Genomic DNA, 23,632 nt, shown 5'->3' with positions numbered 1-23,632 from the left:
TCTGCTGACTGGGGAGGTGACAGCACCCACCTTTCAGGTTCACAGGGAAAGGTGAGTGAGAACATTCAGCAAGGAGGCCCCCCAAAAGTGCCACATATCCCTGTGGCTGTAGGATGAATTGTGTCCCCCACATCTTGCCATCAGACCCCACGCCCCATCCCTAATCCCCAGTGTGGCTCTATCTGAAGATGGAGCTTTTAGGATGGAATTGAAGTCAAATGAGGTCATAGGAGCAGCATCCTATGACAGGAAGAGACTGTCTTACTCTAAGTCTTCACACTGCTGCTCAGAGAAAAGACCATGTAAGGACTCAGCAAGAAGGTGGCCAGGGAGAGAGAGCTGTCACCAGATCCGAAGCATGCTGACTCCCTGGTCTCAGACCTCTGGCCTCCAGGACTGTTGGGGAATAAATCTGCTCTCAAAGTCACCCAGTCTTGGACATCGTGTTTTGGCAGCCCAAGCTAACTAATATACCCACTAGTTCTCTTCTTGTGATTTGACTCCATTAAAGTATAGACTATGTGGACCTTCTGGGTCTTTGAAGGCAGAGAATGCATCTGATTTACTTATATTTCTTCCTAGAATGTGCCAAGATGATCTTAACCTAAATAGGTAGTCAAAAAATAAATATTTAATTTATAAATAGAAATAACGTTTGTTTCAATTTTTAAAACATATATATATTTCTTTAGAACCAGATTTTGATCTTTTTAATGTGTATGTATGTGTGTTTTTTCAGGAGGATGTTGATGTGCCCTGAGCAGTACCCAAGGACGCTAGAAGAGGGTCTAGGTCCCCGAAGCTGGAGTTCATGCAGCTGTGGGGGGCTATGTGGGAGCTGAGCCCACTGTGGGTCCTCTGTGGGGGCAGCACGCAGACTTCCATCTGAGCCGCCTCCCCAGCCCCCAGGTTTTGAATTGTAAGGGATAAATATTACCACCCCCCACCCCCGGGGTTTACGTAACTAGTCCAGGGACACAGCTACATTAAACAGGTTTTTTATTGCTGAAACTGTATTGACCCTAGGCTGATGACCTACATACAAGAAAATCTCTTAAAGGAAAAACAAAACGAAACAAAACAAAAACAAAAAAAGACCAAGCCACCTGAAGAAAAAAAAAGAACTAAATGTCTTCCTTCTTGACCTAATCATCATATCTGCCTACACCAAAATAAAATGCCACAGTCCCTCCATGATCTCAATGCTCCCAGTTCACACCAGCAGCCTTGGGGCCAACTATACTAAACTTAAACAGTACTTTATATTTGTTATGAGTTTCATGAGTTTATAGTTGATTGAGTCCAGTGTCCAAGTTATAAATTGTTAATAACGAAGTACTAAAGTGGCCAGTCAACAGTATGCAGAGTGTCTAATACATTAAGGATTAAAACAATTGAGAGATATCAATTTGTACTTTGACCTAATTATACTGATTAAACAGTTTAGCTGAAATGCTTAAACACCACTCACTAATCCCCCAAGAGGTTTTCCTATCACAAAAAGAATCCACACATGCAAAAAACTGGGGACTGTGTGGCACACAGTAGGACCCCCATTTAAAACCCACGCACATTCCAAGTCCCTGCCGTGAGTGGCCCTCAGGCAAAGTTCAGAGGACACAGCGAACAGAACAGCCCAGAGTGCTGACCTCGGCAGTGTGCAGTCACTGTGTTAGAGACAACAGACAGTCTTGCCTCACACACGTCCTAGTTTCTGTGCTGTTACTGGGACAAAACACCCTCACAAAGCCACAGGAAGAGACGTTTATTTGGCTCACAATTCTAGATTACAGTTCATCATTGTAGGGAAATCAAAGGCATCAGAAACTTGAGACAACCAGTCATCACCCAGAATGAAGAGCAGGCAAGAATGGATGCGGGCACGTCTGGTCCCAGCTACTTTATCCACTCTAATACAGTCCAGGATGTCCTGCTAGGGATTGGTGTCACCAACAATGGGCAGGTCTGCCCGATATGATTAATACAATCAAGATAAACCCTCACAGACGTGTGCACACACCAACCTGCTCTCTAGACAGTCCCTCACCGAGACTCTTTCCAGGCCATGTTAAATTGTGTCAAGTTAACAATTAAAACTCACCATCCCAACATGACAGTACACTACAAAGAAGCAAATAGACTCAAAATAGGCAATTTGTCATAATAACAAATGAGAAAATTATAATTGTTCTGTGTTTTCGAGAAATATCACAAAACCCTAAGTCCGCAGGTACCATTATAAGCCGTGGTGAACGACTGAAAACCGGTCAAGGAGCAGGACAGGGACGCATACTTTCATTACTCGTCAGCAGCACAAGACGCAGCAGCCAGAACTAAAGGTGAGAAACAGAAATGAAAAGCATTCAAACTGGAAAAGAATAGTTATTGCTGTTCACAGATGGCAAAATGGAATGTGTAGAAAACACTAAAAATTCCACAAAACTGCTGGAACCAATAAAAATTTAACAAAATCTCAGGATACAAATAATATAAAAATCAGTCACATTTATCTACAATGACAATAAAAAAATCTTAAAATGATGTTAAAAAATAATTCCATTGACTTTAGCACCAAAAAGAAAAAAAAATAAAATAAAATACTTAACCAAGAAAGTGAAAAGCTTGCACACTGCAATCTAGAAAAAATTTCTGAGAGGAATTAAAGGAGATAGCAGCAAGTGGATGGAAAAGGTGTCCATACTCATGGACTCGGAGATTTAACCTTGCTAAGATGTCAGTATCACCCAGAATGATCTAGAAATTTAACATAACTGCTGCTAAAATGCCAATATATATTTTTGCAAGAAAAAAAAACATCTTAAAATTCATACAGAATCTCAGACTCCAAATAGTCAAAAATTATCTTTAAAGGACACAGCTGAACGTCACACACTTCCTGACCTTAAAACTCCCTACAAACTACAGTAACCACCAGCAGCAGACAGGCAGACAGGTAAAACCACGGGATATAAAAAAAAGCCCAGAAATAAATCCTGGTACGTATGACCAAGTGGTGTTCAATCAGGAAGCCAACACCATTCCACCGGGGAAAAGACCGTCTTTCACTTTAACTGTGTGGGGTGGGTAGGGAGAGTCCTGGAACTCCCCGTCTAAAGCAGGCTGGCCTTGAACTCACAGAGATTCACCTGCCTCTGCCTCCTGAGTGCTAGGATTAAAGGTGTGCGCCACCATGACCGCAAGAAAAGGGTTTCCTTTCCAACAAATGTGTGTTAAGGCCAGAGATTAACCTCAGCTGCTGTCCCTCAGGTGCCAGCCTCCTCTTTTTCTTTCTTTTTATTTTCCTTTTAAAATTTTTTAAGTCTTCCCCTTGTCCTGGAGCTCACTAAGCTAGACTGGATGGCTCCTGAGTGGCAGGAATCCTCCTGTCTCTGCACCCCCAGCACTGGGACTGCAAGCACACACTGTCACACCCAGCTTTTGAACAGGGGTGCCACCAGGGGTAAACTGAGGTCTTCGTGCTCACACAGCAAGCGGTTTACCAATCAAGCCGTCTCCCCAGCCCAGCAGCGAGCGTTTGTTAACCGCCTTATCCTCACTCACTCTCACTCTTTGTCCCCAACAACTCAAGTGAAGAGCGGCAGTCTGCTGCACAGCTACAAGCCTGCCCAACTTTCAGATCCTCACGTTTTGCTTATCTGTGTTCAATTGTTGCTACATCCTGGTGGTCATTTAGAGTTGCTGCTGTATTCTGAAAATACTTCTAGAGATTAAATAGCCAATTATTTATTTTCCCTACTATCATTTACAGGTTATCAAATACCTTTCAACTACATCAGCACTGGTTCTGGCCTCCTCTCTCCTTAGACATACAGGTAGACAAGCTCTTCAATCATTTCTACTCTGTGCTCTGGGCACAGGGCTAGCTCTGGCAAGCAGCTTGCGAAGGTGATATCCACACCACATTTGTCACTAACTGCAGACCTTCCAACCTATCTCTAGAGTTTTCCTGCCTGGCCCACAGTCAGGACAAATCTCTCTCACCCGCCAGTTCCACAGCCGCTCAGACCCAACCAAGTAAACACAGAGACTTATATTGCTTACAAACTGTGTGACCGTGGCAGGCTTCTTGCTAACTGTTCTTATAGCTTAAATTAATCCATTTCCATAAATCTATACCTTGCCACGTGGCTCATGGCTTACCGGCATCTTCACATTCTGCTTGTCCTGGCGGCGGCTGGCAGTGACTCCTTCTGCCTTCCTGTTCTTTCTTTTCTCCTCTCTGTTAGTCCCATCTATACTTCCTGCCTAGCCACTGGCCAATCAGTATTTTATTTATTGACCGATCAGAGTAACACATTTGCCATACAGAACATCACACAGCATATCTCCCAACCAGAACTTTTCAAAAAGTAATGGGGTTGGAGCTGGGGAGATGGCTCAGTGGTTACGAGCATGGGAAGCTTTTCCAGGGGACCTGTGTTGGATATTCAACACCCATGTATTGGTTCTCAACCATCCATAACTGCAGCTCTAGGAGATCTGATGCCCTCCTCTGGCCTCCACAGGCCCCGGGCATGCATGTGGTACACATTCATACTGACACCCATATGAACAAAATAATGAAATAAAAATAAAACATTTAAAAAGCAGTAAAACTGATGAAGGCATTTTCATTACTTTTTATCTTAAAGATACAAAATGGTTCATTTATTGTATGTGGCAATAACTACAAATTATAATAATGTGTTTATAATTAAAAATATCTATCTGTCAATGTGAGCAATCCAAATACTAATTCATTTTAAAAACTCATTTAGACCTTTTGGAGCTCTCTCTCTCTCTCTCTCTCTCTCTCTCTCTCTCTCTCTCTCTCTCTCTCTCAGTTCAAAGTGCAGCTGACACCTCATGATAAACTTCAGTCCATCAGTCCCTTGTGATACAGTCTGAGCTCTGTAGGTGCCTGTGGCTCCCTCCAATGGCCACCCTTTTCCTGCAGAGCACGAACATTTCATCTGCGCTTACTTCATTATTCTCGAGATTCCTCAGCCATAACTCCCTCCAGCGCTCCATGCTGAGTTTTTGTTGTTGCACACCTTGAAATTCTTCTATTTAGAGGACAGCGCCCTGGCTTCACGCTCATCTCTCAAAGGCTCAGGCTAGGGCCCAGACGTGAGGTGGACTGCACAACTGGCCGTGTCCCTCCGTCTGCGTTAGTTTAGCAGTGGCAACTTTTCTAGAACAAGAAAGAACCTCTAAGGTGACATCTCCGCCGTCTCACCAGCCGAGCTACTTGAGATGGACACGGCTGCTCCCACGGCCCTTCTCTCGTTTTCCCGATTTTATTTTCCTGTGTTATTGCAAGGGGGCGATATCTAGCTCACTCTGTAATCTTCATAATTCAAGCTAATGTGGGTGTCATCAATGTAAAATAAAAAACACCATTTGGATGGCATGAGCGGCTGACAGCTGAAGCAAATGGCATTTCAGATGCAAACAACATTCTTTTCAGAGCAATTAAACCAATGTGAAACTGACTACATTGTGAGACGTAGTTACTCCCAACCAGTAAGTCTACACTCTAGCTCAGGAGTCCAGAGTCCTGTCCCACAGCACGGGCCTGATGAACTCGACCTCTTCTTCACGTTGGCCTCAACCAGAAGAGGACAGCGGGCTCTGCCAGACAGGAGTGTCAAGTGCTTTTCCTGACAGTCAGAGATTTCCCTGACAAAGCATAACTTGAGATTTTGCAATTCACTGCTCAAAATGAGGGATGGAAAATACATCACTCAAGCCTTTCATGTGACTCATCCTGTTGGGAACAGCCCTAAGGAGGCCATAAAGCAGAGATTTGACTGGAATCCAATTCCGTTTATATATCCTTTAGCAAATTGAACTTTGATGCAAAAATCCTATCATGTTGGAACTGTACTTTCTAAAAAGTCTTATTAATGGTGGGATCAAAGGATAAGAATTTGTGAATCTGTGTGTCCTTGATGGTTATCTTACGGTGAATAGTTTAAATGAAGTAACGCCCAGGGGAACCTGGCCCCAAGGTGAGGCAGGAAAGGACAGTCCTAAAGTAGAGACAGTGTGACAAACAGCAAGTTGTCACTCACTGGGGTGAGAAGTCTCAGGCCCAGATACAGACTCTTCCAGAAAAGCTCCACCCAGCAAGGAATCTTGATGATCAAGGGCACCTGTTAGGACAGGTTGGGCTAACATGCAGCTGATGTCGCATTGTGAGTGAGAACAGGGAAGGCACTCTGTAGTATGGGGCCCTATCAGCTGCTTCTAAACACAAGGACAGAGCGTCCCCACAAGGCATCCTGTCCTATTTCCCCACCAGAAAATGGTTCTTTGGACTATGTAACCTTTAGGCAACTGTGCCTTCCTTTCTGGAGATGTAGGTTTTAAAATTTTAAAAACATGTTTTAAATTTGTATAATAGATGTAATAAAAAGCTTACTGGATTTCTGGAAAGGATACGATTAGTCAATACCCTGCAGTACAAAGCTAAGAAGACTTGAGTAATAATAAGGAAGAGGCCCAGGACCCACAGGTTAGTTCCGCATTGGGTAAGACAAAAGGAAGGTCCCTTGATGGCTTTGAGTGTACATGGTAATGGACAGGAGAACTGGGGATAACAATGTTTCCAGGAACTATTTGGGACCTAAAAGTAGCACATGTGTAACCAAGAAAAACTGGTACTTCAGATCAGTAACTGTGAGACTCAACCTGGGGGCTCTTCAGCCTCCAAGGAAAGTTGTACTGTGGCCACAGATAACATTAGGTGCAACATCCTCCACCATCCTCCACCATGCTCATACAGCCTCAGCTCCAGCTTGGGCTATGAGTGGGAGACCGGACTGAGGACTCACAGATGAGGAAGCCCATTCTGAACCTCTCCGTCCCAGGGTTTCTCTGGAGAGGCATTTTGGAAACCTGTGGGGCCATCGGAATTGACATAAATAATCACTGTGGTAGGACAGGACCCAGATGCAACCCATTCTGCTGTGTATGAGTTCTTGGCACTCTGGCCCACACCACTGCGCATCTCTGAAAATTATGAGATATAAAACTGCTTTAATTTATTTCTATTTACACAGGAATAGTTATGACTATCCCTGGTACTCAGGGAGGCTCGTTTCAGGCCCTCATGGTTCAGACCCTCAGTATTTACAGAAAACCTGTGTGCCTTCTCCAGAGCTTTGAGTCATCTAGATTACCTATAATCCTAAACATGTCTACTATAAAGCCAACACATCGCTCCATTTGTTCTTCTGTATAGTACCTAGAAAATGGTGTTGGGTCCCCAGAGATGGAGTTATGGGTGGCTGAGAGTCACCTGATATGGTTTCTGGGGATTGAACTTGGGTCCTCTGCTGTGGGATGTCCTGTATGTTGTGAATAAATAAAACACTGATTGGCCAGTAGCCAGGCAGGAAGTATGGGATAGGCAGGACAAACAGAGAGGAGAGGCGGGGAGGGGGAAGCTGGAGGAGATGCCAGCCTGCCATCCAGGGAGCATCATGTAAAGACAACAGGTAAAGCCACGGAACACGTGGTGACGTATAGATTAACAGAAATGGGCTGAGTATAAGAGTAAGAGCTAGTCAATGGTAGGCCTGAGCTAATGGCTGAGCAGTTTAAATAATATAAGCGTCTGAATGTTTATTTTATAAGTGGGCTAAGGGACTGCCGGGGCTTGGTGGGACCTAGAGAGAAAAACTCTAGCTACAGTCTTCTACAAGAGCAGTACGCACTCCTAACCACTGGGCCATCTCTCCAGCCCCTGGTTCTTAATTTTTAACTTGACTCGGATACTGATGTTGCCCAACTCCCCTGCAAAGCCTTTGAAGTTCATCACCTAGCCCTACATGCCTAGTGCCACTTCTATAGTCTTGACTGGACGGGATTTCAAGCAACTACTGTTTGCCAAGACCCTGGGTCAGGGTATACCCATGTTCTTCAACAGGAACTTCGTTATTTTGACACTTCCCGGACAAAGGTAGCCTGGCCCAGCCTGGATTCTCCCTGTCAGGGTCACACCCCTTTTCTCTTAACACAGGGAAATGTGCTGCAACTTCCTTTCTGTTCAAGTGCACAACCCTTTCATTCTTTCCCTATGTGCGAAAGATTCTCGTCTTCTGTTACGTCCAAATCTGTTCCCTACTTACAGCTACAGCGTCTAACTACATATTCTCCTGGTGAAAGCAGGCTGAGTATACGGGATTGGAATTATGAATTTGTTTTAGGTTTGCTTCTTTATACTACAGGATATTTCATCTGCCAATCTCATTTTCAGACCACAAAGGGGGAATCACAAACTGTCTGCCACGCAAAGAAGGCACAGGTGTGATGCCGTCAAGAGTCATGGCTCTAGAAAGCTCCCCGGTGAGGCTGGCCTTGTCACAGCACAGCCCACTGAAAGAACTCTGCTCCCCAGCATCACACCTCCCTGGGCCAGGTGCAGGTGACGCTCACGGCCCTGCAGACACTGACTGGGACATAGACCCTCACTGGTGCCATGTTTTCCAGGATGGTTCTCCAACCCTGCTCAGCCAGGGCGCTGGGCTACACCAGGAAGAAAGAATTGACGGAAGACAGTAGTAAACTCCCTGTTTATGGGAGGTCGAATCGAAATTTTAGGGCTGCTCTGGAGTACCTCAAATTGCATCAGGAGGCATGCCCTACATCATACCAGGAATGGGGGGCACCTGAAGGCACTGTGCCCTGGCCAGTAAAGGGGACTTGCTTTTATTTATTTACTTAAGTGTGTGTGTGTTTGTGTGTGTGTGTGTGTGTGTGTGTGTGTGTGTGTGTGTGTGTGTGAGAGAGAGAGAGAGAGAGAGAGAGAGAGAGAGAGAGAGAGAGAGAGAGAGAGGAGAGAGGGGAGGGGAGGGGAGAACACGTGCACCATGGTGTTTGTAGAGGGCTGAGGACAACTTTGTGGGGTTGGGTGGGTCCTTTTCTTCTAACTTGACGTGGGTTCCAGGTGTCACCTCAGGCCCTGGGTCTGGTGCAGCAAATGCTTTTACCTGCTGTTCTTCCTCAATGACCTGCTCTGGATGTTGCTGTTTTCTATGATTTAATCATTTATTCAAAAGACAAAAACATCTACCCAGAGATCTTTGTCAACTTTTGAGTGCGAGATGTTGTCTTCTTTATCTTAATGCCTGTGCTTCTTTTTTTTTTGGTTGTGAGCCTAGCCTTTGACAGCTGAGTCATCTCGCCAACCCATGTCTATGGTTCTCAGCATCTCCCAGAGGCACAGCGTTACTGGAACAAATGAGCAATCTGGCTGTTCCTGAGGCTCCCGGCCTCCATCTGTGCTGGATGACACAGGACCTGGTCTCAGCTCTCCTTTTCCTGGCTCGGGTGCTCTGCCACCTGCAGAGTCTGGGGTCCCGATCAATGAGCTCTCTTCAGAGAGGGTCTTTATAAGAAGTTACTATGCATAACAGACCAACCAAGACATGGGCTGTTTAGAGACGCCTTAGGGAGCACCAGGAAGAGGCCGAGGAAACGGGCTTGTGGTTCACAGGTGCTTGCCAGGGGAATGAGATGCGCTTGGTGGGGACATGCTTTTAACACTTCCCAGGCCTCAGAGAACTCCAGCCACCTCAGGGCCTGTGTGCATAGGAAGCCTCTCCAACCAGAGCCCTTTCCTACAGACGAGACAAGGGTGAGAATGTGACACCGTGAAGGATGCAGAACAGGCCAGACAGATGATGGTTCAGTAGGGAGACGTGCTTGCTGCCAAGCCTGACATCCTGAGTTCAATCCCAGGGACCCACATGGTGGAATGAGAAAACCAGCCCCCAGATAAATGTCCTCTGATCTTTGACATACACAGACACACATGTGTTTAAATATATGAAGCCAAGAGGGCATGGCAAAGTCCACAACAGGCTGGGTAATGCCAACTATTCCAGTGAGTGGGAGAGGGACTCAGGGCATCTTACACGAACTGGGTGGTGGTGAGGAGTTTCTGGGTGGCAGAAAGAGGTCACATACTGCCTGGAGAACTTGCCCAAACAACAGGTCTCTTCAGTGGATTCTCTTCGGAAACTTTTATAGGAAAACAGAGGTCATGTGCAGTGGTCACTCACAGACTCTAGGACCAGACCTTAGTTTTACATCCTGTCACTGTGCTTCTTCTCCTGTCTGTTCAAGGGAAACAATCAAAGCACTCCCCACTGGGAGCATGATTATGTGGGGAGTGAAATCCCCAAAGAACTGTGTATGTGGCCGCCACTCAGCAAGCACTACCCAGCAGCCACCTCGTTCGTTTTGATGTACTGGTGGGAGGTGGGCTCAGTTAGTGATTTCACGGTGTTACAGCTCACGAAAAGACCCAACAAGGGCTGAAGAGCCTCCCAAGCAGATGTGGACAGAGACGGTAAGTTAGCCAGCCCCCTTGAAGGAAAGGCTCTGGGCATACACCCCGGCATCTGACACAGATGTCCTTCTGGGGAGCCCTCTGAAGGTCTTTCTTGTACATGTACTTGCGTGTGCCTTGTATCTGGAACTCTTCAATGAACAGGAAGAGATGAAGACAAACCTCAGAGGCGAGGAAGGATGGCAAAATGCCCACCAATCTGACGAAAAGAGACAAGCTCATCTCAATCTTACCGATGTCGAGAAGTCATGGCTGACGCTCCCACACAGCAGGTGTATGGACGATTCTATCAAAACTTACACCTCCACTCCTCCCTGTCCAGAAAGTGGGGTGCATTTCCCCACAGTCTCACACACAAAGCATGGCTCAATGTTGATTCTGAATGGGTACCATATTCAGAATTTAGGTTCTAGGAACACAGTCCTAAGTGCTGAAAGAGGTACTGTGTCCTGTCTCATCTTCGAGAGACACAGCTCAAGCCCCACAGTGAACGTCGGAAGCACTGACCGTACTGAACCTTCTGAATGGCATTTTCCTTCTTCACACATTACATGGATGATCGAGTTTGGTTTGTAAATTACACACAGTAAGAGAATAACAATAAAATACAATTAATAACAATGTATTATAATAAAGTATTACAAATTTATGAATTGGCCAGATGTGGTGACACACACCCGTAGTCCCAGGACTTGGAGGCTGAGGCAGGAGTTTGAAGCTAGCCTGGGCTACAGTGAGAATCTGTCTCAAAAAACTAAAATGAAATAAAATAAAAATGTATGAGTTGTTATGTCTGGAACATTCCTTGTAACATTTCCAAACTGTGGTTGACTGTGAGTAACTGAAACCAAGGAAAGTGAAACCACAGAGAACAGCATAAGGCAGACACGCCAGTTCTTCCCCAGCCTGCCTCATCCCCTCTCACAGTGTGGGTTAGCACTAGATGGAGTTTTAAAACCGAGGGGAACTTCACGTGGCCTACACAGCCATTGGCTTCCTGTATTTCTTTAGCGCTTTCTTTTCCTTGAGGCCTTTGCATTAACCCCTCTCAAGTCTCACTGCTGTTGCTAAAGAAAACTGGGTGAGAAAATGGTATGTATGTAAAGCCCAAACAGCCTGTGAAAGGTAGAAACACCTGAGATCTACAAATGGTTTCGTTAACTAGACTAGAGGACGGATGGAGAGATGGTTCGGCAGTTACTTCCTGCTGGTGCTGAAGACTCAAGTTTAGTTCCAACATCCATGTCAGGCAGTGCAGCGCATAACTACCTACAGCCTCAGGTCTAGAGTGAGCTGATGCCCTCTATTGGCTCCTGTGGGCACTGCACTCATATGCACATACACCCATTCACATATACATAAAATTAAAAATTAAAATGAATCTTAAAAAAAGTCTCCATGATCCAATATTATTCCTCTCTTGTTTTCTTAGCTTCCTCAAAACTTCATAGGGCTTTTCTCCACTGGCTTAGAGGAAACATGTCGTCTAACTGACGTAGCTGTCACCACAGTGGGAGTGACTCAGAGCATACAGATTTTCTGGAGGTGCACTCGTGTGTGTGTGTGTGTGTGTGTGTGTGTGTGTGTGTGTGTGTGTGTGTACACAGGTATGTGTGAATGCACCCATGCCACAACCTAAGGTTTTGGAAGGATGGGTATTTTTGAGGGGGGTGTTATTAATTTCCTCTAAGCCCTCCCATTATTCTATGGGCAATTGCATTTTTAAAAAGAATCCCACTTCAGCTAAATGAATTCTGAAGGAATATTTAATTGGGACCTTTCCACGAATTACAACAGGTGGAAGGAAATCAAGATGAGCCTTCCACCCCCTGAAGGGAGGAAGGCAGAAGAGTCAACAGATGGACGTACTAGCATTTCTACCAGTCCCTCAAACCATTTTTGCTCGCAGTCCTCTGTTTTTCTTGATTTTCTGCACCTGAGGATTTATCGAGACTCTAGCAGCAAAGCTGAGCTTCCCTGCTGCCCCTGAGTTCCTACATCCTCCAGCTTCTGCCTTCCTCTGGTCTGACACGGGGTGGAACAGGGAAGAAGCTTGGACCCTACCAGCCCGGCACGGTTTGTACCTGGGCTAGCTTACCGTCTGTCACAGCCACCTGCTGCTCAAGTTGTGGTGCACAAGCAGCTACAGGCCGGAGGTGATCAAATGAGTGCGGCTGTGGCCCAATAATACTTTATTTGCAAAGACGGACAGCAGGACGGAACTGGCTGGTAGACCATACTTTCCACCCCCTGAATGATACCAAACCATCTCTGCAGCAATAATCCTAGTTCCACAGTCAACATGTTCTCAAAATACAGACATACAGCACACAACTCCATAACATGCTCCATAACTGTGCTGAGCAGTTTAGGATCTGTATCCGCAGTGCACACATGTGCACACACACACATTATTTATCACAAAGTTTTCTTTCTTTTACTTTTAATGCTTTGGGGCATTTTATAATTTAAAATGAAAAAGAAAAACAGAATTCATAATCTTACCTATGTCTTTCTCTATCAAATCCTTACTTATTTGTGCATATTTAACATTAGTGCATGCTTAATGGCCCATACATACATCTGCCATGCTTGGGATTGAACACAGGATTCTATGCATCCTCAGCATATTCTTTAATATTCTTATTACTTCAGTAATATCCACAGCCAGAAACCGGTAGCAATACTGTCAGAATAAGACCTTGTCAAAAAGATGCCAAGAGGTGGGTGGGATGTAGCTCAATTGGTAGAATCACGCCTAACAGCTGGGACCCCTGAATTTGTTCCTTAGCACCACATCGACTGGGCATGGTGAGGGGCGTGCCTGTCACCTTGTCACTCAGGAGCTAGAGGGGTAGGTGTATCAGAAGTTCGGTCTCATTCTCTGTTACACAGTAAGTTTGAAGCTAGCTTGGGCTGCATGAGACCCGCCTCCCCCGCCCCCCCCAAAAAAAAGATAACAAGAGAGATGCAGGGGATGTGACGGTAGCCATTACGGGAGGACGGAGGCTAAATGTCGGGTAATTCCTATGGGAACAGAAATGACCAAGCTCATTGGCGCTCCACATCTGGTTATCCTCTGAGCTTCATGTCTGCCCCCTCTCCTACCAGCCCTCTGATTAAAAGACCTTCCAGACATAAAGAGGAAACCACCGTGTCACATGGAGATGGAGGAAGCCCAGGAGTGAATTATGGTCACGACAGCATAGACACTCAACTGTCTCAGGGAACGGGGAGCTGACATCTAACAGCAAAACAGCCCTAAGGAAAGAATCACCGACTCCCAGGCAACATGCACAACCAGAGGAGAGAGGAAAGCAAAAACAGAAAAACCATCCACGCAACATCAGCTGCTACTCAGCACACTGCAGCTTTGACCCTCCATGTCTGTCCTACCTGGGTTTCCACCGGCTCCTTCCCCAAACCTAGCTTAAACCACACCATCTCTCACATCCTTCTTCTCATCTTCCCCCAGCTCCTCTCCTTCAATGGACTTCCTTCTGCATGAAGAAGCTCGGGCAGCATTTCCTCTGTGAAATGTCCTCTGGCCGGGCTCGGCACTGTTCACTCTGTCCCTGCACACTGCAATGACCTGTGAGTGGTTTCCTGGCCTCTCCAACACTGAGACGCTCGGGCATCTCACCAACTTTGTCTTATCATCAGCCCCAAGGTTTGAGTGTGGGTCACACAAGCCAACCGCAGTTCAATGTGTGGACCACTGCACCAGAGCCCTGAGCTCTGGGAACAGGAGTATCTTGAACTTACAAGCACGGCCTTGGGCTCAAAGCAGAACAGTCCTGAGGCATTAGCCAGACAGTGTTTCCTTACTATAACAAAATACCTGACAGGGGGTACTTTACAGAAATTCTTCTTAAGCTCAGTGCTCTGGAGGGTCACAGAGGGGCAGCCAGTGGTGCATGAGGGTAGCTTATACAGGCATATGGAGTCACATGGCATGGGCAGAGCCAGGTAGGGTCAGGCTTCCTCCTTTTCTTCTAAGAACTACCAGAGGGTGCCATGAGAAATACGCTCAAGCCCCCGGTGACCTAAGAACCTCTGACTAGGTCCCACCTCCTAAAGGTTCCCCCTTCCAATAGTGCCAAGGCTTTAACCATCTCCCAAAGGTTCCATCTCTTAGGACAGTCAGGCCTTTAAATTCAATACAGCAGAGAGACACAAAGCACATTCACACCACAGCACAAACCTGCCCTGGTCTCTGTGGAGACATCTCCACGTGCCCGACAGTGGCTGAGCACACAGGCACTGCCATCTGCAGGAGGAGCAGAGTCAGCAGGGTCTCCACTGGGCGGGTATTTCAAATTCCCATGGAAACACATCTGTGCTATACAATCCAGAATGGCTTTCATTGTAAGCAGTTTCTACAAGTGACCATTGCTCATGTGGTACCTATTGATGAAACTTCTCAACTCCTTCGTGTGGCATGAGAAAATGACCTTCTTACTAAAAAAAAAAAGTTACGATAATGCTAAATAGACAGTGTTTCTTTGTTCGTCTGAAGGAGAGGACTTTTACCAGAAAGTGGAGTAGGTCACTGTTAGAAGACAGTAAGAAGGAAAGAGCTAGTGTTGTGGGATATTTGTGTTGTGAAACTCCAAGACTGTTAATAAAATTAACCTTGGGTCAGGGGGTGGAGCCAGCGACTAGTTGACAAGAATTAACCATAGAGAGTATGGAGGACCCAGAGAGCTGGATAGAGAGGCGCAAGGAAGTAGTAGGGAGGGACTTAGAGATTCATGGTCTTTTTTGGTCTGGAACATGTGGAGAGACACTTGCTGGGTCTGTGGTAAAACGGGGAAGGTCATCTGGTTGCTCCTCCGCCACCTCTTTGATCTCTCAGGTTTTCACCCACTATCTGACTCCTGGGTCTTTCTTGGTAAATGGAGTAGCTCAGATAAAACAGCAGCAAGAACTCTGGTTCCCACTCCCCTGGGGACAAGTTGGGCGAGAGCAACACTCAGACACTGGTCACGGAGTCAGTGTTGAGTGTCCAGCAGGTCATTCACTGCTGGACAGGAAAAAAAAAAGCTTTCCTAAATTATCATATGACTGTCAAATGTGGTCCCTGAGGTGAGCATTGTGCAGAAGACCTCGGGATTGTCTAGATGGCTCAGGTGGCAGAGGTACTCGCCACCAAACCAGAGGATATCGGCTTGACCCCCAGGCACCACATGATGGGACCTCCCCACACACATGCACGAAACAAGTAAGTAGAGCAGATGTCATCTAAAATGTATCTGGACGAGCTAGCTGCATAAACGGGGCATTCTGCCTTGTGCTGAAACGGTGGTGGCAGCAAGAAACACCGAGATGGCTAGCTTTCACCGCCTGTCACACGGCCTACCAAGGTGGCTAGCTTTCACCGCCTGTCACACGCCTACCAAGGTGGCTAGCTTTCACCGCCTGCACACGTGGCGTTAGGTTCTGATGGTTCTTGTTAATATTGTGCTTTTTGTTTCTGTTTTTGTTTTTAATTTGTTTGTCTGTCTGTCTGAGACAGTGTCTCTTGCATCCCAGGACGATCTCACATTCACTATGTAGCCAAAGATAACCTTCCCATCCTGCTCCTCAGCCTTTACTCCAGAATGCTGGGACTCTTAAGCATGTACCACCACACCCAGTTTAAGTGGTGTGGAAGCCTAGGAATCGGATCCAAGGCTTCATGCACAGGAGGCAAGAACCCAACCAGCCGAGCTGCATCCCTGACCCCAGCTCCCCTCCTGTTAGGTTGGACTGTCAATCCCACTGCAATGGGCACTGCCGCCGCCACCACCTCCGTCTTGCAGGCAGTGAAGCAGTTTCTGAGAAACTGAAAGTCAGCATCCACAACGGGGCAGGGCTAGACCGGAGCCCCAGTCACTGGAAACCGGTTTCCGACCATCCCTCTATGCAGTGTGCTTCCCGGCACATGAGTGAGGAGCAGCACATGTTGGAAGTGGGAGGAACGCAAGGTCTTTCCGCATCCCAACCCAGCAGATGGAGCACGGGGAAGCTGATGGGATAATGCTGTCAGTCACTCTGTCTTCTCCTCCATCCCCACTAAAGCTGTGTGACAACACTGGGAATAAGGTCCACGGCAGACTGCAACTGTCTCACAAACTCAGCAACGGAGGAAGAACGGCGAAACCCAAGTCTTGATTTAGAACCGGGGTGATGGACCCTCACTGCCACACTAACAGTGAAAACGGATGAAGGAATGTGGCTGGTACTTGTGCTTGGCAAAAAACAGGTATCACAATACTTTTCTTCTTCCTCATTCCCAGTTCCCATTGGAAAACACAGTAGACAGCTCCCAGCTACACATTTCCTGGTCTCCTTCCCTACACAAAACTTCCATTAAGATGCATCTCTGTCACCAGCCCTCTGTTGACCTCCCATGAAACTGGTCAATGCTTCTCAACCTTCTTAACCCTTTAATGTGGTTCCTCATGCTGTGGTGACCCCCAACCATAAAATTATTTTCGATGCTACTTTACAGCTGTAATTTTGCTACTGTTACGAATTGCAATGTAAATATTTTTGGGGATGGAGGCTTGCCAACGGGGTTGCAACCCACAGGATGAGAACCACTCGGCTAAATAAAGAAAAAGGTTCCTGCTTTCCACGGGACAGGAACATTACCACTTGGTCTATCTAGTGAGTTTCAGGCTAGCCAAGGCTACATAGTGAAACTATGTTTCAAAAAATTTTTTTTAATAAAAACAAACCTATGAGCAAGCCATAATATAGAATTAGTAACTTAAAAAAAATCCTCCATCAAAGCCTTGGATGAAACTCAGCTCAAATCAAAATTTTGCGTGTGTGTGTTTTAAATAAGACATTCTGAGTGAGTTCAAATGTTTTCATTTTCAGACAGGTCAAGGAGCCGACTTAAAAGTTAACCTACAGTAGAGCAAGGTGTGGGGAGCAAGCCTATAATCCCTGACACAGGAAGATCGAGGCTAGCCTGAGCTACAAACAATCGACTATGTCTCAAAAGAAAAACAACAAAGTAAACCAGGCTTAGTGAAAAGTTCCTAGTTGCAAGATACCTGTTTTTGCTGTTTGTAGAGCAGTCGCTGGGCTCAGTGGAAACCGCCGTTCTTTGAAGTCTAAGCATTTCTCATTTGCTAACACACTCAATTCTCCATCACAACTACACTGCGATTCGCTAATTTCAGTTCTAACTACAGCCTTCAAGAAACTCCGAAGCATACGCCCTTAAACATGTTCAGGAAGGCCTCTAGGCATCCGACTGCCTGTCTGCATTCACAGGGCAAACCAGTTCGCTTCCTGAAGCAGGACACCTGGAGGTTTTCTGTTCCCAGTGAAGCGAAGGATCCTTCCACAACAGCAGGAAAGCTACTGGACTTAGTTCTTGAGTAGAATTTCTCAAAGACGGAACACGCGTGTTTTCCCTTCCATTCTTCCATATTAAAATATATATATTATCTTCTATTTTCTTCTTACTAGAGAAATTCTTAATAAATCCTCTCTTGAAAGACATCAGTAACTCATTTCGAAGACTGAGGTTTTGAAAGGATAGGCAGAAGATGGGCGATAAGAGTTTGGTCTGAAATTTGTAAGTTTCTGCACAGCGCGATAATTACACTACACTGTCCTTAAACAACAAAAGCATCGGGAATGCCGAAGGATACAAAGCAGAGCGCCACACAAGGACCGGGCACGGGTGCATCGGGCCGCGCTAGGGTCACAAAGGCTGCCCAGGCAGCACGCGAGCCAGAGTCTCAACCCTGCAAGTGCCAGGCTCGCCCGATGCATCAGTCCCCTAAGCCAATGTGCGGTGGGGGACCAGGCGACTGCTGGAAAGCAGCAGAGAAAACACTGGGCACTCCGCGGAGGGCAGAAAGTGAGCAGGGAATGCGGTGTCTGGGAGGGAAGGGACAACGCAGCGGGGGGTGGGGTAGGGAGGAGGATGGGGCCAAGGCGCAGGGCAAAGGCTGCAGATAAAGCCCTGGGAGGCGAAGGGGAGCAGGGAAGAGAGCAGCGGCAGGTCGCGAGGTGGCCACCCGGTGCGCGCAGCCGGGGCAGAGAGTCGGGGGAGCGGTGTCACCTGTATTGTTTGAAAAGCTGATCCGACTCCCTGAAGCCGTTGTTGAGCAGCATGTTGATGCCAGCCAGGGCCAGCTCCGCGTCCTGCAGGGGCGCCGCCGCCGCCGCCGCTGCCGCCGCGTCCGGTTCGCTTTCGTCCCTCCGCCGCGGCCGCTGCTGCTCCGAGCCGGCCATGGGCGCTCGAGGCTCCGCGCGGGCCGAGGCGAGGTGCGGGAGGCGGCTGCAGCGGCCCGCGCTCCCCGAGCCCCGCTCCGACCTGCGGGGAGCCGAGCACAGCAGCCGGCAGGGGGCGGGGAGGGACGCGAAGGCGGAGCCGCCGCCCGGCTGCGGCGCGGGGAACGTGGGCGCCGGGCCGCCCCCACCCGCCGCCCAGGATTACTCAGCAGCCGGCTCGCGGCCACCCCAGCCGTTTCGGGTGTCTGCGCCCGCTTCGATCCAGCCACTCCCGAGCCGCCTCCGCTTCCTGCAGCCCCTCCAGGCCCCGGAACCGGCCCCAGCGGCCCCCGGCTAGTGCCCAGGCTGCTGACACCCACGCGAGGCCCCAAGGCCCAGTCCTCCCGGGATAGGATGGACCCCGACGCACTGGGCGGGCGGGGGAGCTTTGACTCGGGGTCAGAGAACTCCTGGTCGGCTGCGACAGAGCGCGGCAGGACACCCCGGTGCTTTGGCTGGGGCTCTAAGTGTCAGAACCCTTGGAAGTCCAGCGCCCGGCACCCCCAACTTCATCCCGACCCAAGCCGCCTGCTAGGCCCAAGGCAGCCAATCCCCGAGCAGGTGGGCGGTGGGGGCGTGGCCTCCAGCGCCTGGACCACTTGGTGGGGCCCACCACCAACAGGAGAGACGAGGGTCCCTGTGCCACACAGCTGAATATTTAAAAGTATTAAGAAGTGAGCTGTTAAGGTGTATGTGTTCTCTTAGCACCCTGACAACTATGCTTCCAAGCCCGTGAAACAAAAAAGCTGTGGTTTTTATGTCAGCCAAAGTCAGCAAAATGCCAAAGGTGATAATTTAATCAGAGGTGCAGTGTCACTTCTGACGGTGAGGTGGTGGTGTCTGCATGCACCGTTTAGACACACACACACACACACACACACACACACACACACACACACACACACACACAAAAGAAATCGGTTTATGGGTTTTTTAAATGTTATCTCCTTTATTTTAGCAGTTAAACAATAGTGTTAGAAGATTATGTTTAGGGCTGGAGAGATGGCTCAGAGGTTAAGAGCTCTGGCTGCTCTTCCAGAGGTCCTGAGTTCAATTCCCAGCAACAACATGGTGGCTCACAACCATCTGTAATGAGATCTGGTGCCTTCTTCTAGCCTGCAAGGATACATGCAGACAGAACACTGTATACATAATAAATAAATAAATCTTAAAAAAAAAAAAGAGGATTATGTTTATTCCAAATGGACTAGCTTCCCTGCCTTAGAGGTCATTCACTTCAATTAGGAGAAACTTCATTGCTGAACGGCTTTTAACCATCAAGAGCATTCATACCCAAATCTAGACATTCCCTCGAATACAACACCCAACATTATAGTGAGCGTAACTGGTACCGTCACACAAACATACAGTAATCCAAACTCGCCATGTGTTACTCACTGTTATCCGTACCATTCCTCACAAGGCAATCTAACTCCATATCTCATTTTCACCCATGAAATTTAAGAGTGACGCCAGTTGCTGTCTCTCAGCTGTTAGACTTCGCTGTCTCCTTTCTTAGAGGATCTCACTAAGCTACTCAGGCTGGCCTGGAATTCCTGGGCTCAGTCACCCTTCCTGGCCTCCCAGCCAGCTAGGACAACAGGCCCACGCCTCAAATCTAGCTGTTCCGCGTACTGCTGCTGTAAAACCATTGTCTGTTTGAGACCGGGTTTTACTCTGCAGCCCAGATTGAACTCACTGCAGTGCTCCTGCCCCAGCCTCCGGGCTGCTGGAATTACAGCTTAAGATAACACTCGACAATAACTGAAATAAATTGTAATACTAAAAAAAAAAAGAGTGTGTCTCTGCCTGGAAATGGCACTATCTAATTATCTAATTTAGGAATTGTGGCATTCATGCTAAGAAAGACTTTACAAATTGACCCTTTAATTTTTTTTTTAATCCAAGTGCTCTTGAAGTAGAGTTAGTCTCAGAGTTGTAAGCACTGTCACTGGTCTTAATGGCGTTCAGACTGTAACCTCGTTTTCTAGGGCACTGTAATGACCCATTTCTCGGGGGTCTGAATGGCATCCTTGATAAGAAGGGATGCTGGGGGCACACATTCCACTGAGTGGAGAGCAGATCCCGAGTGACACAGGACCAGGGTCTCTTTAATGAATTCATGTGTAGACACATTTGATGGGCAAGGCATCAGGAGATCTTCGGGACCATTCTGCCCACCCAGTGCACATTAGACCCTGACCTCACAGCATCTACTGCATCCATGCTGCCAGCCTGGCCAAGTGCCTTCCACTCACAGGTGGCCTGGACTTTGGGCCCCCAGAGCATCCACCCCTAGTACCTGCACAGTGTGGGCAGCAGGGAGGTGAGCCCAGGGGACATGTCAAAGTTGGGAGACAGCTGCCCCTCTCCCACCTGGGGAGGGCACAGAGCCCAGTCCTCTAGGCATTATAGCTGGGGAAATCGGGGACAAAAAAGGAATTTCGAGCAGTTTGTGAGACCATGGGTATGGCTAACAAGCTGGATTTGGGACCTGCAGCAGGTGGGGAGTCAGAAAAGACAAAGTAATTTCTGTGAGGCTAGTTTTATCTCAAGGGCCCACCACAGTGGATTAACTAACATCAGGGGAGTTGTCCAGCTCCCCAGCATGGACAGAGGTGAAGTCCACAGAGTAACACATCTGATAAATACACAAAGTGAGATTTAATCAGACACAGAATAATTCGGCTACTTATAAATTATAATTGAAAACATCTGCTCAGTGGTAAGGGATAGGAAAGGGATTCAAGTGATGGCCGGGGCTCAGCAGTAGAGAGCTTGTTCCTCATGCCTGACACTGGAGGTTCAGTTCTCAATACTGCCCACAGCAAAGGGGGTTCAAAGGTGGCTCCCGAACCCCAAGAGAATGCTGTGGTCGGCAATGCCACACCGCCACATTTCTCTTAGCAGGTTGGGAAGTACGGTTGACTGCTATCTTTGATAGATAATAAGCACAGATCACAGCGAATAGTTAAAAGGTCACAAGGTCTACTCCATTGAAAGGGAAGGAAAATCTGGGCTCCTAACACTCTCAGTGTCTTCTCTTGACAATGTGGGACCCGACATACGCTCCTGTAAAGCAAAGTCTTCAGTGCACTTGACTTGAGCAGCTAGGATTTACCCAAGTATGTCCTTCAGCAGCTGAGGGGCAGAAGAGCAGGAAGCTGCAGGGGAGGAAGCTGCAGCTCATTTCCTCTCGACAGTTCTCCTGCTATGCTGATGGCCAAGAGTTTATCATGCTGCATCCACCCCACCAGAGAAACGAAACTACAAATGCTGTTACTTCACCACACATACTGCTGTGGTATTTTTATTGCAAACAACAGAAAACCCTGACCCAGTTTACCTTAGAGAAACAAATTTGCTGGTTCACGTAGGGGGTTTCCAAAACGAGGCTGTATCTGGAGCTTCAATCCTGTGACCAAGGCCAGCTTTTCCTCCTCCTCTCACCCCTGCCACCCGGGTGCTCAGTGACACTATTCCATAGTACCTGCATCACCAGAAAGCCTCACCCCTGCATGGACCACTTCCCCACAGATGCACACACAGAATCCTCCATTCAGTTAGCCTTCCACAGTCCATCTATTTCCGCCCCTCCTGGCACCCGGAGATAGCTACAGCCCACACGGGATCACATGGGAAAGAGATGTAGGAGCAGAGGCTGGGACCTCAGCTCCAGGTCTGGGGCCATCACTGCTTGCTCCTTCTAGGAGGGAATGTCAGGACTGCTCTAATTAAGACGGCAATGGCTGTTACAACTGGAATACAGCATCTACAAAAGTACCTTAAGATAATGTAATTGTTCTATGGTGCCATTAAAAGAATTCTTTGGTAAAGCTAACAATAGAAACAGTGTGTCTTTGTTTATCTTTTTATAAATCTGCAGTCGGTTCCGCAAATATCTGGAATTCTAAGGAGAGTAGAAGAATGCATAGCCCTTTTACTAGGTTGGGGTGGGGTAAAATGGGCTGAGCTGCTCTTAATTACAAGACAAGTAAGCTCAAGGTCCAGTATGGAAAACTGTGTAGCAGATCTTTTCTTTTTCTTCTCACAAGTGGTAGTTACTAGCTTGCCTCAGAGGAGAGGAGTGTGTGTTAGCCCCATGGGTGTCTCTCTAGCTCAGTGGGTGTGGTGGTTTGAAAGAAAATGGCCCCCATAGGGAGTGGCACTATTAGGAGGTGTGTCACGGTGGGGGTGAGCTTTGAGGTGTTCTTTGCTCAAGCTATACTCAGTGTGACACAGTTCACTTCCTGCTGCCTGTGGATCAAAATGTAGAACACTCAGCTCTTTCTCCAGCACCATGTCTGCCTGCATGCCACATGCTATGATGATAATGGACTAAACCTCTGAACTGTAAGCCAGCCCCAATTAAATGTTTTCCTTTATAAGAGTTGCCATTGTCATGGTGTCTCTTCACAGCAACAAAAACCCTAATAAGGCAGAAGTTGGAACCAGGGATGGGATATTGCTGTGACAAGCCTGACCATGTTTTTGTTTGGAGGAATTTGGATTTTGGGACTTTGGTTTAGGAAAGCAATGGAATGCTTTAAACACTGCTTAATGAGCCAACCTAGTAGGAGCATGGAAGATTTGAACTGTGGGGGCCTGGCTCAAGATGTTTCAGAGGAAAAGAATTTTAGTATGTTGCTTATCAAAATATCATTCTTGTGATATTTTGGTGAAGAATGTGGCTGCATTTGACCCTTGTCCAAAGAGTCTGCCTAAGGCTAAAGTGAAGAGATTTGAATTAATTCCATTGGCAGAGGAAATCTCAAAATAGCTTATTGTAGACTCTGTTGTGTGGTTACTAGTATTCATGCTTATAAAGATGCATAATGAAAAGCAGCAAGCTGAGCAAGGAAAAATACAAAATGTACAATTTAAGGAGAAATGGGCCACCATAAGTGGAATGGAGCTAAGTCCTGTGTTCAAGGAGATAAACAGATGAAGAAATGGAATAGAAAGAGTGTTGACCTTGGGGCACGA

General features: G+C 47.3%; 1 protein-coding gene across 1 annotated transcript in view; it reads right to left on the bottom strand.

Annotated features, from left to right (window-relative positions):
• Positions 1-18,614, bottom strand: part of Ttc39c (tetratricopeptide repeat domain 39C) — an 87,755-nt gene extending 69,141 nt beyond the window's left edge. Inside the window, exon 1 of the mRNA XM_006983059.4 lies at positions 18,435-18,614. Coding sequence (XP_006983121.2) covers positions 18,435-18,607 — 173 coding nt within the window. The 5' untranslated portion in view covers positions 18,608-18,614. The remainder of the gene's footprint in view (positions 1-18,434) is intronic.
• Between the last annotated feature and the right edge of the window lie 5,018 nt (positions 18,615-23,632).

The sequence above is a fragment of the Peromyscus maniculatus genome, chromosome 19 (genome assembly GCF_049852395.1).
Source record: "Peromyscus maniculatus bairdii isolate BWxNUB_F1_BW_parent chromosome 19, HU_Pman_BW_mat_3.1, whole genome shotgun sequence".
Classification (NCBI taxonomy): Eukaryota; Metazoa; Chordata; class Mammalia; order Rodentia; family Cricetidae; genus Peromyscus; species Peromyscus maniculatus.
Note: the sequence above shows the minus strand (reverse complement) of the source record. Positions and strands in the feature narration are given on the sequence as shown.